Source organism: Abramis brama, assembly GCF_963993115.1.
Source record: "Abramis brama genome assembly, chromosome: 21".
Taxonomy (NCBI): Eukaryota; Metazoa; Chordata; class Actinopteri; order Cypriniformes; family Leuciscidae; genus Abramis; species Abramis brama.
This window is the reverse complement of record NC_139983.1, coordinates 28360798-28376808: the sequence shown is the minus strand read 5'-3', so window position 1 is coordinate 28376808 and position 16011 is coordinate 28360798. Positions and strand designations below refer to the sequence as shown.

Genomic DNA, 16011 nt, shown 5'->3' with positions numbered 1-16011 from the left:
ATGTATGCCTTTTTTATTATTTTAGAGTATCAGTATACTGGAAGATTCAATCAAATTATTATTAACAAGATATTCATTTTCCCCTCCATTTTTAGTCCAAATTAAGTCGCAAGGAATAATAATATGATGATAATGTTGTGTTCCACAGGCGAAACAAAGTCATACGGGTTTGGACCTATGTGAATACATTATTAAAGAACTTTAATGCTTTGTAAAGCAGCCATTTCCCCCCCCACACACACACATCACATACACACACACACACACACACACACACACACACACACACACAAAACATTTGTATCCCTGCAGCGCCCTCTGGAGGAACCTTTTGTCTTACGTTAGTGGGTGATTGGATTGAACCTTATTAACACTGAAGAGCAGTTGTATGCATGCATTCCAAATATAGTCACGAGAAAAATGTTTTGGGTGTTTATCTAATGTTTAATAATCAGAGATTGCCTTATTCAAATATGACCCCATAGTAAACGCAGATGTGTTTAGGACCACGTTTTAGCACGTCTTAGGTCAAATGCAACAAAATAAATACTTAAGAGTAAGGGAAAGCGAGTAAGTTCAGCCACCACGTGTTTAAATATAAAATAATGTGAAGAAAAAAACCAAAATAATAATAATAATGTCCACGACGTCGCCTTTTTAAGGAAATGTAAAATAAAATGTTACTCAGATGGCTTGCTGTCTCAAACGTATTTGATACAAAGGTAACAAACCGCATACTATTTGCATAGCCTACTATTTACCCTCTGTCTACACTGTACGTGAGTTACAGCATCTCACACGTAACTGCAGATAGTAACTGAACACTTGCTCATCATTATCACTTCATTTCCTTTTGGCTGTGTTGCTGGACGGATCTAACGCATTCGTGGGGATGAAAGAGAGCGTTCGGTCTTGTATTATATAATATAATTTGACAAATAGGAAAAAAGATTGATGATATGAACACTGAGACTGAGTAGAGTTTCCGAGATCACCTGGAAGAGGTAACTTTTATTCGTTATGCAAAATAGTTGTGGATTCAACTTACCACTTCAAGGGAAACAACTAATACATCATGTTGTTGAATTGTAAAATCGAATTTGATAAAACTACAGATAGCTACTGTTCTGAAGCTTAAAAAATGCTACAAAAGAACGCTTTTTAATGCAGCATATCATCTTTTAAGAGCTACTTATAGAACATTTTGACATCATACTTTTGTTATGATGTCAAAATATTATATTATATTGATATTATATACTTTCTATTCATTTCTCTATCAGGATCGAATGTTTATGATTTTGTTAAAAGATGGATAAAAAGACTTTGATAATAGTCATTGTTTAAAGCTGGGTGTAGTGGGTTTTTTTTCTTTCTTTCTTTTTTTCTCCTCATTAAAAGCTACACATCTAGAAATGAATAGTACTTAAAAATGTTTAAAATCATTTATCAGTATCCTAATAATCTGTTTTATTTACCATGGTGTGGGTCCCTCATGGTGGTCGCCATATTTTCAGTAGGTCACGTGACGATTAGTGGCTTCATAATTCATTCAATTATTTCTGTAAGTTCAACTAAATGGTGTGGTCCCATTAGTGAAATTTGAGCAAAATTTTGCAGGCATAAAAGGTGTGTGGTCTATTGTCAATAGTGTAGTGACATATGTCGCACAACTCGCAGAGAAGTCTCCGTTTCAAACCAAGCAGCTTTTCTGCTAGTAATGCGGTGAATCTCTTGGACAAAAACCTGTTGCAGAATCTGTGAGAGGAAATCTTTTCCCCTCACTTAAATTTCGCAATTGCGTGATTCTGGACTGGATTTCACCTGCGAAAATTCCCTGAACAATGTGACTGCACCTTAACTCTGATTAAAATGGCCATCTCAAAAATTGTGAGTTTAGTTTGTCCAATATAATAATACATTGATTAATATAAAAATGTCCTGTATATAGCCTATATAGTATTTTATAATATTTGACTTTGCTGTGGCCGTGGGAAATAATCTGAGTGAAAACGATAACATGCTTCTGAAAATGTATTTATTATACTTAAAGCTACACTGTGTAGGATTTTCTCCCATCTAGCGGTGAAATTGTTTATGACTACCCACTGAATATTTCTTTCTAGCCCCTCCCATTCCGAGGGCGTTTTAACTCCTACGGTGGCCGTATTATTTCAAATCTGCCGGCAGTCGCGAGTAATCTCCCCCTTGCATTCGTCACGGTGCCACTGAGTGTCAAAACGCGAAAGGCGAAGCTTGAATTTCCAGGTATGTCCCTCTTTGGCTAATGTATTTTCAAGATGGAGGCGCAACATGGCTGCCACCATTCGAGCGACTCGCTCGTATTCTAAATGGCAGATTCTACGCTTACGAGAATACTTGATTAGTTGGTAGAAGTAATTACACATTAATGAGTACATATCATTTTGAAAGAACAAAGTGTTTTTTGCAAAGAATCAACTTAAAAAAATTACACAGTGTAGCTTTAAGGTAGCACTGTTTAAGATACTATTGCCATACTACTGCTGCTAACCCCATGTTTCTTTAAATGAATGCCAATTTAACTATTCTTTTTTCTATCTTTTTGGATAGTCTCAGCCTCCCAGTGACCATGAACACAACCAGTACAACAATACCCCCAAACCACACAAACGGTTGTGAGCCGCCTTACGATGAAGAAAACCCACTTCCACTTGTGGCTCTCTATAGTATAGTCATCACAGTAGGTCTGCCTGCTAACCTGATCACAGTCTTCTTCACTCTCATTGAAGTGTGTCGGAAGAACGTTCTAGGAATCTACCTCTTCGGCCTGTCAGTATGTGACCTGATGTATCTAGGTACGCTTCCGCTCTGGGCCATTTACATCAACAGAGGCCATCACTGGGAATGGGGCTCTCTGGCCTGTAAGGTCACCGGCTATGTGTTCTTCAACAACATGTACATCAGTATCTTCTTGATGTGCTGCATTTCCATGGACCGCTTCGTCGGGGTGGTCTACGCCGTGGAGTCTCGAGGTCTGAGAAAGATGAGGCATGCCGTGATCATCACTGTTGTGATTGTGGTAGTCGTTGCTGTGGGTCACATGCCGGTTTTCATCATGACAGAGGGCAACTCGGAGAAAATGGAGGAGAAGCGGTGCTTCGAGCCAAGCAACCCCTCTGATGTTGTGACGGCACTCAACTATGCCCGCTTCTTCATCGGTTTCTTCATCCCGCTGTGCATTTTAATAGTCTGCAACTTGGCCATCCTTGTTAACGTGCAAGCTAGCACGGGCCTGAAGCTACGGACCAAAGTCAAAGTTCGTAACCTGGCCGTGGCTGTCGTCTTGTTCTTTCTGGTCTGCTTCACGCCATACCATGTGATCCTTTTGCTACGCGCCATCAATCACTCTTTGAAGGGGAAATGTGACTTTGAAAGAAGTGTCTACACACCCTATACGATCTCTCTGGGTTTGTCTACCATCAACAGTGCCATAAATCCAGTTTTCTACGTTCTCACCAGCGACAGTGTTCTTAAGAGGATCAGCAAAGGCCTGCAAGGGTTACGAAGCAGCTCAAGATCTTCTTCTTTAGTGTGATTTTTTTTTTTTTTTTTTTTCTCAACTGGGACTTTATTTTCCTCTTCCTGAAGCCTGTATAACATTTAAAGAATGAATAGAATTTAGAATTTGGTTACACTTTATTTTAAGGTGACGCAGTTACATTGTACTTACTTACTGAGTAATATTAATTAACTACATGTACTTACTATAGAGTTACGTAAGTACATGTGGTAACGTGTAACTACGTCACCTTAAAATAGTGTTACCGAATTCAAATATGAAATGTTCCTGTTATATTTGTTATATTAAAATGAATCATCCATACCTTTGATATCATTACAGTAACACTTCATTGATCTTACTGTGAAAGATTCATCCCTGAATATGTTTTGACTTTTATCAAAATGTCATTACTCGATTTCTTACGGTGAAACAACTTCTCTCTGGTGACGTATAGCAGACTTCTCAAATAGTTGTGTTTGCATAAATCCAACCTCTTTTATTCAAATTACCAACTTTAATTCGTTGCGTAGCTGCGTTGGGATATTTTTTCCGCTCACTCGAAATTCCACATCGCATGGATTCCTATTGAAATTGCTGGACTTCGCCCACAAAAAAAAAAAGTCGAACAATGGCAAATGGGACGCATCTTTACATACAGTGAAGTGAAAACCTTAAGTAGTTATTAATATTTGAAAAACTTTTTCTGCCAAAGTCAAATGGTGTCACTAACATAAAGCAGGAAATTATATCATAGAAAGGATGTCAATGTCTCTTATAATTTAAGTTAATAATGCATGACATTTCTAAAAAGTTTTATAAAATAATTTAAATACTTTAACCTTATTTAACCTTATTTATTACTTGGTTACACCAAATGACATTTTCAGAGTCATTCATTTGAAACTATAAAAGTTTTCAAAACAATATGAACCTGCCATAAACAAAGAGACCTTTGAGATTTTGAAAAGATTTTGCCAAAGTGTGATTTCAGGAGAACGTTATGCAATTGTCGGTGAAATGATGCGAGACGCCACAGACACTTGTAGAGGAAATGGTTAGAGCAAGGTGCTGATGTGCAAAAAAAAAGAGGATGTTTTGTCCGCTTTCAGGTGAGAATCATAGACATGTACGGACTGTGCCTGCATAAAGACACGTAGTTACACAATCAAACGCATGTGGCTGATAAAAGGCTTATTTTTTATAAATAAAGGTGGTCAAATGTATCAGTTTGGTGATGCATTGCTCTCTAGAACTACCGAAAGTGAAGTTTGTGTGTTTGGAAGATGCTTTTATTCAAAGCATTTTATGGTGCATTTAAGGGTAAATGTGGTTCTGCCATATCTGATGTTCACATAATCAGCTTTTCATGTTCTAGATTCAAATCAATGCAAAACGTTTCCAAAAATAATACATACACATCTATATAAAGAGACCTGTTCAAGAACTGATAACAGATGGTAAGACTGAGTAATCAATCAGTTCTCCCTGAATAGTTCTTGGTTACTATTGTGTTGCAGTGAGGACTTTTAGCGTGGGAACGGATGCTCAGATCAAATGTGTTAACTTGTTTTTTCTGTGACCTTTTTAACTAGTAGTGAACTTCCTATTTGCTAGGTTTGACCAAATATAGAGTAGTTCTGTTTTCTGTTTGTACACAAGCACAATGACAGGAAGTGGGACAGACTCAGCTTCACATAACTCAGGAGTGCCACGTAAAGCTAAATGTGTCAGTCGACTAAACCAGGCAAACTGTTCAAACTGATGAACATTAAACTTGACTAATTTGGTGATAAATTGTGCTGATATAATTAATAAGCTTGATATCAAATTAGCCCTAAACTGAAATGAGCTATAGTAAGTCACAGGAGTTTACAAAGTCAAAGGCATCCCTTCTAACATAACATACAGGAAGCCCTTTAACATTTGATGTGCTACATTTTATTCATAATAAAGCTATGTAAGATATTCAGTCAAGAGCAGTGAATGGTTTTCTTTTCTTTTGTTATTTGATTAACATAAACGACATAGACAGCAGCAGGTAGGCCTATATGAGGCTGCTGTCACTTTAAGACCTTATGAATGAATCCAATATTGGATAATAATAATTTCACCTTTCTACTTTCAATTTAGACATAACTGACTGTGTTTAGGTGAATACTCAACAAGACGGCCATTTTGATACATAGATGTGTATATTTAAGCATTCAAGCCACAATGTCATTCCCTGTCAGTACCGAATTCAGTACTGTACAGTATTTATTCTGCTTTTTAATAAATCATCAAGCATATCCCGCTTTTCTTTTCATGCATCCATGTTTATTTTCTGCTCTATCATTTTTAAGCTGTCCTGCTCTGCACGGATATATTTACATACAGAAAATATAGAAAAATCTATCGATATCGTCATATCGCCCAACCCTGCTCCGCGCCTCCCCTGACACATGAAAAAAACCCTGACTGAGTTATAAGATATACTTTTGTTAAAGCATATGCAAAAATTGTGACTGACAAAAATGTTTAATCTGTTTACTACTGATGTATTTGATGTACTGAGTCTAAAAAGCCACTAGGACTTGAAAAATGTAATGTACTAGAAAATGTAATAATCTATTGTTAAGACTCATTGACACACCCAACCAGAAATAAATATCATTCCATAAGAGTTTAAACCTCTCTTTTTTATTAAACATTTGAGTTACATTTTTCAGTCCTTTTAAAAAAAAAATTAAAAAAAAATAATAATAAAAGGCAAACTGATCTAAAGTGCAGGACAAATTATTAGAGCTGTATATTAATTTATTCTTGTTTAAATATTTCCAATATAAATATACCAAATACATTCAAACATTTAAGATATCAGTTCTCAATAAAAATAACAGATTTAAGAACAGTAAGCAATGAGCTTAGGCAGCAACAGACAATTGAATATATAAATAATGATATGGCTGTTAACTTCATATACTTGAGGTTTGATTTTGTTCTCATTAGGCACTTGTTAGTTCTGTTCTAATGCTTATGTTAACAGCCTCTTATTTACGTTAGTAGTAAGTGTGTATGTCAAGTAAGTTAGGAAATTCTTCCTGAGCTAGTGTGCATAGTACATCCCTGTGCTTTTGTCAAGCAGGCTTTACCGGGATATATTTGTGAAAGTGCGTGAAGACCTTACCTGTGCTTGTTTGTGTATATATTAAGGAAAAAAGGACAAAGTTTGTACTTTGTTTAAAGAGACAGTTTACCCAGGTACTGTGTGTGTGTGTGTACATGTGATGTTTATTGCAGAGGATCTTTCTTGTGCTGGTTGGGCCGCAGGTTCACGTTGTACTGGTTGAGCCACTGGCGTGAGATCTGATAGAAGAATCCTGGAGAATTTTGACAGTGTGATGATGGCATCAGCTACAAAAAAAAAAGTTTAAAGGTCAATGAACCTGTTCATTTTTTACCTTTAATTCATTTCCTCTAAATCAGTGATTTTCATCCATTTTCAGATGGTGATTTTTTTCTTTTGTGGAACAGAAAATATATTCTGAAGAATGTTGGAAACCAAAATATTTAGGTTAACTTTGACATCTATGAAATGTCCAAACAACGTCTCAAAATATATTTTGTGTTCATGACAATTTTCATTTTTGATTGGACTATTCATTTAAGGAGTGTAAAAATCATTCTTAGTTTATTTCCTACTGTAAATATTGAAATATCTTTATTGTTAGCAGTCCATAATTTTGGTAGACTGCCATCTTATTGTGATTCAATCTCTTAATCTGACAATCTCTATTCAGTTTTTGCCAAATATTAGTTGTTTGTATGCCTTTTGCAAGACATTTCATGCTTTTCAGAAAGATCTTTCTTCCTCCCCATATTGCAACTGTGACTTGCTTAATAATGTGAAACAACCTCTTTAAATAGGTTTTACATTTACCTAAGAAGACCTGGCAAACTATTAAACTATTTTGATACCAGTTATGAAGAATATGAAGCAAACAAACACTTTCTTTGAAAAATGATTGTACTGAAATCATACTGATATGTCATCACCAACCTTGGTTTGAATAAGAGCTCCAGGAGGGTCTTCTGGATTTTCTAGTTCAAGATCAGACAGAGTTGTGGTCTGAAAATAGAAAATGAAAGCTGCTTTATTTTAACAGCACCACAAAAGTCTCCCCTCAACAAGCCACATGAGGTATCAATCATATCTGTAGCACAAAGGATGCGGGTCGAGTGATTTGCTAAATCTGAATACTCCGTCCACAGCCATGTCACTCTCTGCGCACCTGTGAGTCAGCGCGTGCGTCGGGGTGTCTGAGCTGAAGTGATTTCAGCAGGCCTTCATGGGAGTATAGTTTAGGTTTGGGACCGGACAGACTCAGAATTCTTGACCCAGACTGTAGATGACACCAGAAATTTGCAGCTTGGCTTGATGGGAAAGAGAGAGAGAGACTTTTGACAATGACATTCCATCATTTAAAACAGGCTTTTGCGCAGACATTTTACTGTGCAAAAATAGTTTGAGCGCATTGCAATCAGGGCAAATTATGACAATGTACACACATACTATTAGATTTAAATGTTACATTTTCTGTTTTTACTTAAATTTTAGTTAAAGTTTTAGAAATTTGGCTTTGTGTTTGTCATTTTTAATAATTATAATAATACGTTTTATTTATAAAGCGCCTTTCCCAAGCTCAAGGTCACTGTACAAGAAGATAAGAAAGTTTTCGTTTAGTTTGTTTTAGTTATTTTAGTAATCCAGGTTAAATTAAACGAAAGTGAGAAATGTTGCCAAATGTTTTTCAACTAACAAGTAAAAATGATATTTTCCATACAGCTTGAATACATGCTTAATGAGTGTATACATCTGCATGAATAATAATAATAATATCATGATTTTCCAAGATAAAACGATAATTTTTTTTACAAATATCAGGACTTTGTAAAGATTCATAAAGTTTTACAATCTGAATCTCTATACGATATGATTTCCAGCTTTATGTTTTGTATGTTTCTATTTTTTTGGTTGTCAGATAAAAGTTTTCAAATATTTATAACGCCTTAGCAAAACTGCTTCACTGTATTTTTTCTAAAACATATTCATAATAATAAAATAGGTAACACTTTTGTTAAAGGTCCAATTCTCACGATTAACTACTTGCTTATTAGCATGCATATTACTAGGATAATGGCTGTTTATTAGTACTTATACAGCACTTATTAATGCCTTATTCTGCATGACCATATTCTACATCCCTTAATCCAACTCATTTCCTAAACTAAACAACTACCTTACTAACTATTAATAAGCGGCAAAAGTCGTAGTTAATAGTGAGAATTGGAACCTAATCTAAAGATAAAAGGCAAATCTAAAGATTATGGCAAGTTATATTCAAGTTATTGTTTGTATGATGTGCATTTATAATTGATTTTGTGAATAAACAAATTAAAAACAAAAAAAGTAAAGATGGCTGCTGTAATGACACACATGAAACTGGGTTTCATGATCTCATAGTGAACAGTAGCAAAAGCAATAGACTTGTACCTTGATATTGCTGCAGACTGAGAGGGCATGTCTAATGTGCTCTGTTGTAGCTGGGACAATGTAGGGATTTCCATCATGATAAGATTTTTCTCTGCCTCCTCAACTTGAAAGCAGAACCAGGGATTTACCTTGTCACCATTTTCAGCCTGTAAAACAACAGCGTTAATATCACAATAACACTTAGCACAGACATAACGGTTCACCTCTAAATGATTTTAGTATCATGTAAACACAGTTAAATATGCAAAACTGCAGAAAACGTACGTTTTCAGGAAACTGGAAAGTTCCTGTTTCTGTCACAGGTATGGTTGATAATTCCTCCTTCCTGGTTTTGTCCTGTAATCCGCCCAAGCCTGACACCCCTTTATCATCTTGCTGGGGTTCTGTCCAGTCCGCAGAACTGAACGTGGACCATTCGTCAAACCCTTCACAACTTTGAAAACCATCTTCACCATAGAGGTCCAACATACATTCCCCCATTACACACAACAACGTAATCCAATAACACCCGTGACACTTTTACAGTTGTGTCTACATCTAGTTGTTCGATCAAGCTGTAGCAGGATCAGCAGGGGTTGCCTCTATATTGTCCTAATTTCTGTTGTTGTCGTCTTTGAAGCTACGCTTTTGGCAGTGTGCAGTTTGCAGGGAGTTCCCATTGTATTTCAGAGGCAGGTTAGATGACACATGCTTCCTTCCAAAGACATTTCCTCAGTTGCTTTGCTTCGATTTCCAGGAAGAGGACCGAGGAATCTGAAGACAGGGAGAAACGAATGTCTGTGGAGTAAAATATTACATTTTACATAAACATTATATTTTATTTACACTTTATTAATCCCTACAGGACAATCACATATGAGGTATTTATGAAAGCTTGGTTTCATTGTGGAAAAAAAGGTAAATAATTTTTTTTCTCACAATTGCTAGTTTATGTCTCGCAATTCTGACTTTTATCTCACAATTCTTAAAAAAAGGTCAGAATTGCAAGTTATAAACTCGCAATTGCGAGACATAAAGTCAGAATTGTGAGATATAAAGTCAGAATTGTGAGATATAAACTCGCAATTATGATGGGGGTAGGGCTGTGAAATGATTAATCGTGATTAATCGCATCCAAAATAAAAGTTTGTGTTCACATAATATATGAGTGTGTACTGTGCATAATTATTTTGTATATATAAATACACACACATGCATGTATATATTTAAGAAATATTTGCTTAAATATACTGTATATATAATTTGTATTATATATAAATATAAATATTTTATGTATAAATAAAAAAAAACTTAAATATATACATGCATGTGTGTGTATTTATATATACAAAATAATTATGCACAGTACACACACATATATTATGTGAACACAAACTTTTATTTTGGATGCGATTAATCGCGATTAATCGTTTCACAGCCCTAGATGGGGGGTGGGGAGTCAGAATTGTGAGATATAAAGTACATTTTTGTTTTGTTTTTTTATTCTGTGGTGGAAAACAAGCTTTCATAGGCACTTGTATCTTGTTGGTTATAGAACATTCATTAAACACAGTTTAACATTTTTAATAAAAACAGTTGAACAGAATAAAAAAATTGTGCAAAAGTAAACGAAAATATACAACTATTTAGATAAGCGATTTATGAGTTGCTATTTATGAGTACTGTTTATGAGTTGCTGCTTTCTGGCAGACGATATAGGCTGCCTATGTGTAGATACAATCGTTTTAAGAAATCCTTTGTACCTACGTCGATTAGACTTTTAAATAAGCAATACTTTTTATTTATTTACATTTTTTTATGTGCTTGTGTATGGTTTATGGATTGTTATGTTTTTGGTCAGTGTATGTGTATGTGGGCACCAGAGTCCAAGACAAATTTACAATAAAGTGTATTGAATTGAATTGAGATGTAGTTTGTATTTCTATTCCATGTGTTGTAAACACCTTAAAGATATAAAATATTATGTATTTTCTAACTTTCCAGTTTTACATAACTAATTTTTTACAGCAATAACCAATAATAATTATGTTATGTAAAAATTCTGTAAGTTTTTTACATTTAAATATTAATTGAATCTCTTATAAGCGCTATATGATGTTATATAAAGAATATTACAGTCTGAAAACCACTAAAAATCATAGCTTACATTACAAAAAGTTGCTTTTTGACACAAATAAATGATTTTTTTTATTATTATTTTTTATCAATCAGTTATCACTTAATCGTATTTTTATTAACGTTGCTTTGCCTTTTCAACAATGTAGAGGTCAGATTAACAGACCAACACAGTAAACAGATTAACAGTAAATAAACCGTGTGATACATTCTCTAACAGTAAACAAACGTCTTGTGGTTAAACTGACTTATACGCAATAAAACGACAATCACACTTACCCTCATAAACAAACAGCAATAGATGTAATAAAACGCTGATTGCCTATAATAGTTTATCCACGTAGCATTTCCGCAATTTTCTTCCACAAATCTGACGTCACGCGAAGAGGCGGAGAGAGTGAAGTGCGCACCTGTACGTTTAACATCACGCCCAGCACGTGCTGTGTCTAGAAGGGTAACCATCCTACTGCAAAAGTCTCGCGAGATTCACAGTAACTTACATTATCTCGGCTCATTATTATATTTTTCTCATAACCTTCATTACTTGTATTTTTTTAAACCAATTTCACATTCATAAATGCAATTTTATAAATAAAACCCAACTTAATGATTTTGTTGACTGAGGTAAGGCTACATGGACACTACTGCGGCTGCCTATCATTATTAGAGTCACTATGAATAAGAAAGCTATAAAGAATGTTATAACGACTTTGTGAGAGTTTTAGTGACCTTTGCAAAGTATTTATTTAATATTTTTATACCTTTTTCTTTTTTTTATATTATTACCCACTGACACTTTTTTATTTTGGTAGTTGCCTCTCTCTCTCTCTCTCTCTCTCTCTCTCTCTCTCTCTCGCTCTCTCTCTCTCTCTCTCTCTCGTATGTTCAGTATTTGCATTTGAGTGAAAAAGTATGTATAATAAATAATGTTTATTCAAAAAAATTAAATAATGCTTTTTATAAATAACCTTTATGATGTTTGTAAAACAAATTCTCGTTGGAAAATACTGCTTTACAGGTGATGAATTGCTTGCCTATGAATCAGCTTCTAGCCCCTGCATGGGTGGACGTTTTTCAGAGGTCTACTGATTCACACATTATCATACCAGTTCCAAAATAAAATAAAAACAGTCCTGAAGAGTATAATGACTATCGCCCAGTTAACTTAATCTGCATTGTTATGAAGTTTGGAGAGGATTATGATGTGGAAGTTTAAGGAAGAAGTTTATCAAATTGATACTGGTTAAGCTCCATCCACACCACGGATTCTGACAGCTGGATTTTTTGCCGTCGGATTCCGTTCCCCCCATGTTTCTTACACAATGAGGTTCTAATATTTACAAACTGATGTTAGTTAAGCTCCATGCACACACAGCAAAGAATCAGCATCTTTTAAATCACTACATCCAGAGTGCGAATTAACCCACCATAATTGGGGGGTACTGCTCCTTCACTTCTTCTATGACCATCATGGTCCACTACCATATCAATCCCCACCGTGATCGCCAAGTGCAACATGTGTTGTGCAACACACATACAAGGTCTAAACATGCGACATTGACAAACTGATAATCAGTAGGCTATAGAATATCTCATTGTTATTATATTTCCAAAAGAGAACTGGTTTGATCAACTCCCCAAAGTTAGAAGTTAAGAGCACTGAAATACCATTCTAATTACAAGTAAAAGTAATACCTTTACAAGAAGCCTATTGCCTATTTCAGGGTTTTTCCTGGCTTAAAATGAGGGGGAGGTGGTAAAATCCTAATAATGTAGGCTATTTTATTAATAAGATAATTAAATGTTTATTTTTTTGTAGATCATCATATAGCCTAATGTGTTTCCCACATTATTTTGTTGGTGGAGCTTGGTATCTCTAGGGGGGTCCGGGGGCATGCCCCCCCGTAAGAAAATTTTGTACATTTTAAAGATAAATTCATTAATCTGGTGCACTTTGAGTCCCCCGAATCTGCTGTTAAAAATAAATAATCCACCCGCAAACCGCCCATATTCTTTGATTTAGATATCTGCATCTGATCATCACATTACAATTATTCAAGTTCTCAGTGTTAAGCATGATAATATGTTACCACATATCACACTGAAGTAGGCTGATTTAAAATGAACATTTATTTAAAATTAAAGTTCTTCTTTTGGCAAAATTACATTTCCTTAATAGCCTAAACAACTTAAATTGTTTCATTACATCACTGTTTGAAAACACTCAGAATAATTTTTTGTACCTTTATAAAGGGCATTTTCCCCTAATTTTATTAAATGTATGCTCCATCTTTCATTTCAAATTCTTTAATTTGATAAATATATTCAATTAAAATAATTAGACACTAGGCTGTTACAAATAAAATTAAATAATTTTCATTGAAAAATTATAACTGTATTAAATTAGATTATTTTAAATATTTTTGAATATACAAATAAGGAATGTTGAAAAGAATGATACTTTATGAAACTAGCGTTTTGTCATTCAACGTTGACACTTGCTTGAGAAGTTGAAGTCGTTCTATATCTCTGTTAGCCTAGAAACTAGACGCACCCTAGCGGCAGCAAAAATTATTTTGCAGCCTGGTGGGTCTAGACACTCTCAATAGACCTTCTAGCTGCAAAAACCCAAATTGGGTCAGGCCAATCACAACGCGTATAGAGTAGGCGGGGCGGGCTTAACATAATGACGACAGACAGAGATGTGACGTTCCCTGGCTTGAAAACAAAGAATGGCTGCTGGCGAACAGTCTTTCGAATCGGCTTTGGCCGCGACTCTGGAGGACTTGGAGTTAAGTTTTTCTTTAAGAAAAGAGCAAAGAACGGCACTTAAGTCATTCTTTAAAAAGGAAGATGTGTTCGTAGTTTTGCCGGTGTTACACCAGATTCTGTGACCGTCATAATATGTGACCGTAGTGGGCGCGGTTGTCACTGCGTGCTCCGTGATCTACGCAAACAGCATAACTTCTGACTATAAGCCAAAGGTGAAGTAGGCCTATTTACGGCACGTTTGTTTAGAAATGCTTTTTTTGCCTGTCAGATATGGCAAAAGTTGAATCTATCATCTAACGTTAGCTCAGCTGTTGGGAAAACGCTCTGGTTGGTTGTAGCGCTGTCCTATTGCGTGCAGAGGGAATTTGAAAGACAGCCGTTTATCCCGCCCCTCGAATTGAGCGTGTCTATGGTCAGTTGCCAGACTAAACATCTTGATGTAGTCTGGCTTGCCAGGCTATATCTCTGTTGCTTCTAGCGCCACAGTGGTTAAAAATGGTACGGTCCACAATAGGGGTGTCTGAAATCGCTTTACATTAAAATGTTCCTACAGTGAAAATAGGAGTTGACTTGTATTGTAACTGTAATTATATTTTTTCACAATATCATAAAAATTATCTGACCCCCCCAAACCTGATATTTCTGTCCCTTTGGGGGGTACTAGGTCTTCATTGGGGGGTATAGTACCCCCCAGTACCCCCTGTAATTCGAACTATGACTACATCAACATCTCTCATCATAAGTATGGGGGAACGGAATCCGACAGCTGAATTGTTTGCCATCGGATTCTGTTCTCCCAATGTTTCATACACAATGAGGTTCTAATGTGTACAAAACCAAAGCTAGCTGTCTGGGATAGCTTTGTGATTAGAACATTGATCTATAGCACTGTTGCACTTTGAGTGACTTGAGTTCTAACCCAGGCTTGAGAAGTTTTCAAGTCTCTCTTTTCCTCTTTGCTTCCTGTCCTACATACTGTCCTATCATAATAAAATGCAAAAACACCCGAAAATAAATCTTTAAGCTGATGCTGGTTAAGCTCCATCCACACACACAATGGGCAGCAGTGGCTCAGTGGTTCATGTAGGTTGTCTACAAACCGGAAGGTTGGTGGTTCAATCCCCGGTTCCACCTGACCAAGTGTTGAGGTGTCCATGAGCAAGACACCTAACCCCAGCTGCTCCCAATGAGCTGGATGGCGCCGTGCATGGCTGACACCGCCGTCGGTGTATGAGTGAATGAGTGAATGGGTGAATGTGAGGCTATGTAAAGCGCTTTGGTGGCCATAGGTCTGTGAAAGTGCTATATAAATGCAGTCCATTTACAATAAAATCACCATCTTTTAAGCCACTACATTAGCATCTCTCATCATGGGAGTGGGGGAACGGATTTCGACAGCTAGATTTTTTGCTGTCGGATTCCGTTCCCCCCGTGTTTCTTACACAATGAGGTTCTAATATTTACAAAACCAACACTGGTTAGGTTCTTCCGATAGCCTTGTGGTTAGAACATTGATCTACAGCACAGTTGCACTTTGAGTTTCTTGAGTTCTAGCCCAGGCTTGAGAACTTTTCCTGATCCGGTCCCCCTCTCTTTCCCTCATTGCCTCCTGTCCTACATACTTTTCTATCATAATAAAATGAAAAAACACCCAAATATAAATATTTAATCTGATGCTGGTTATGCTCCATCCACACACATAATAGAATCAGCATCTTTTAAGCCACTACATCAACATCTCTCATCATGGGGGTGGGAGATCGGATTTGGAATGGATAAACCAAGTTTATTGTTTTGTTCTTCCCTCATATTTAAAAAAAAAAAAAAAATTATATTTTTCTTATTTTTTGATGGTTTAATTGAACTTGTAAGGACATTAAAAACTATCCCCTCCTGACATCACCTTTGGCCACTACTGTAGTGTAGTAAATGTTTATGTATATAAAGAAGAGTCCCTTGGTTTATGGAGTGTTACATAATCAAGAAAACACCTTAATTTCTGATCCTCATGTAAACATAACAGACAAGTCACAAAGAGCACAAAAAC

At 35.9% G+C, this 16011-nt stretch overlaps 2 protein-coding genes across 4 annotated transcripts; one reads left to right on the top strand and one right to left on the bottom strand.

Annotated features, from left to right (window-relative positions):
- The first annotated feature begins 864 nt into the window (after positions 1-864).
- gpr132a (G protein-coupled receptor 132a) lies at positions 865-4147 on the top strand. 2 transcript variants are annotated; one of them, XM_084096817.1, is made up of 3 exons: positions 865-1004; positions 2127-2268; positions 2593-4147. In XM_084096817.1, the coding sequence occupies exon 3, from the start codon at positions 2612-2614 to the stop codon at positions 3575-3577; it is 966 nt and encodes a 321-aa protein (XP_083952943.1). In that variant the 5' UTR covers positions 865-1004; positions 2127-2268; positions 2593-2611; the 3' UTR covers positions 3578-4147. The 2 variants fall into 2 exon arrangements, with proteins under 2 accessions (XP_083952943.1, XP_083952942.1); XM_084096816.1 differs by lacking the exon at positions 2127-2268.
- Positions 4148-6192: 2045 nt separating this feature from the next.
- LOC311072077 (uncharacterized protein) lies at positions 6193-11579 on the bottom strand. 2 transcript variants are annotated; one of them, XM_084096819.1, is made up of 6 exons: positions 11472-11579; positions 9342-9830; positions 9078-9223; positions 7816-7957; positions 7584-7652; positions 6193-6937 (listed from the first exon to the last, which is right to left on the bottom strand). In XM_084096819.1, the coding sequence occupies exons 2-6, from the start codon at positions 9555-9557 to the stop codon at positions 6815-6817; spliced, it is 696 nt and encodes a 231-aa protein (XP_083952945.1). In that variant the 5' UTR covers positions 9558-9830; positions 11472-11579; the 3' UTR covers positions 6193-6814. The 2 variants fall into 2 exon arrangements, with proteins under 2 accessions (XP_083952945.1, XP_083952944.1); XM_084096818.1 differs by having other exon boundaries at positions 9342-9854; positions 11472-11577.
- Between the last annotated feature and the right edge of the window lie 4432 nt (positions 11580-16011).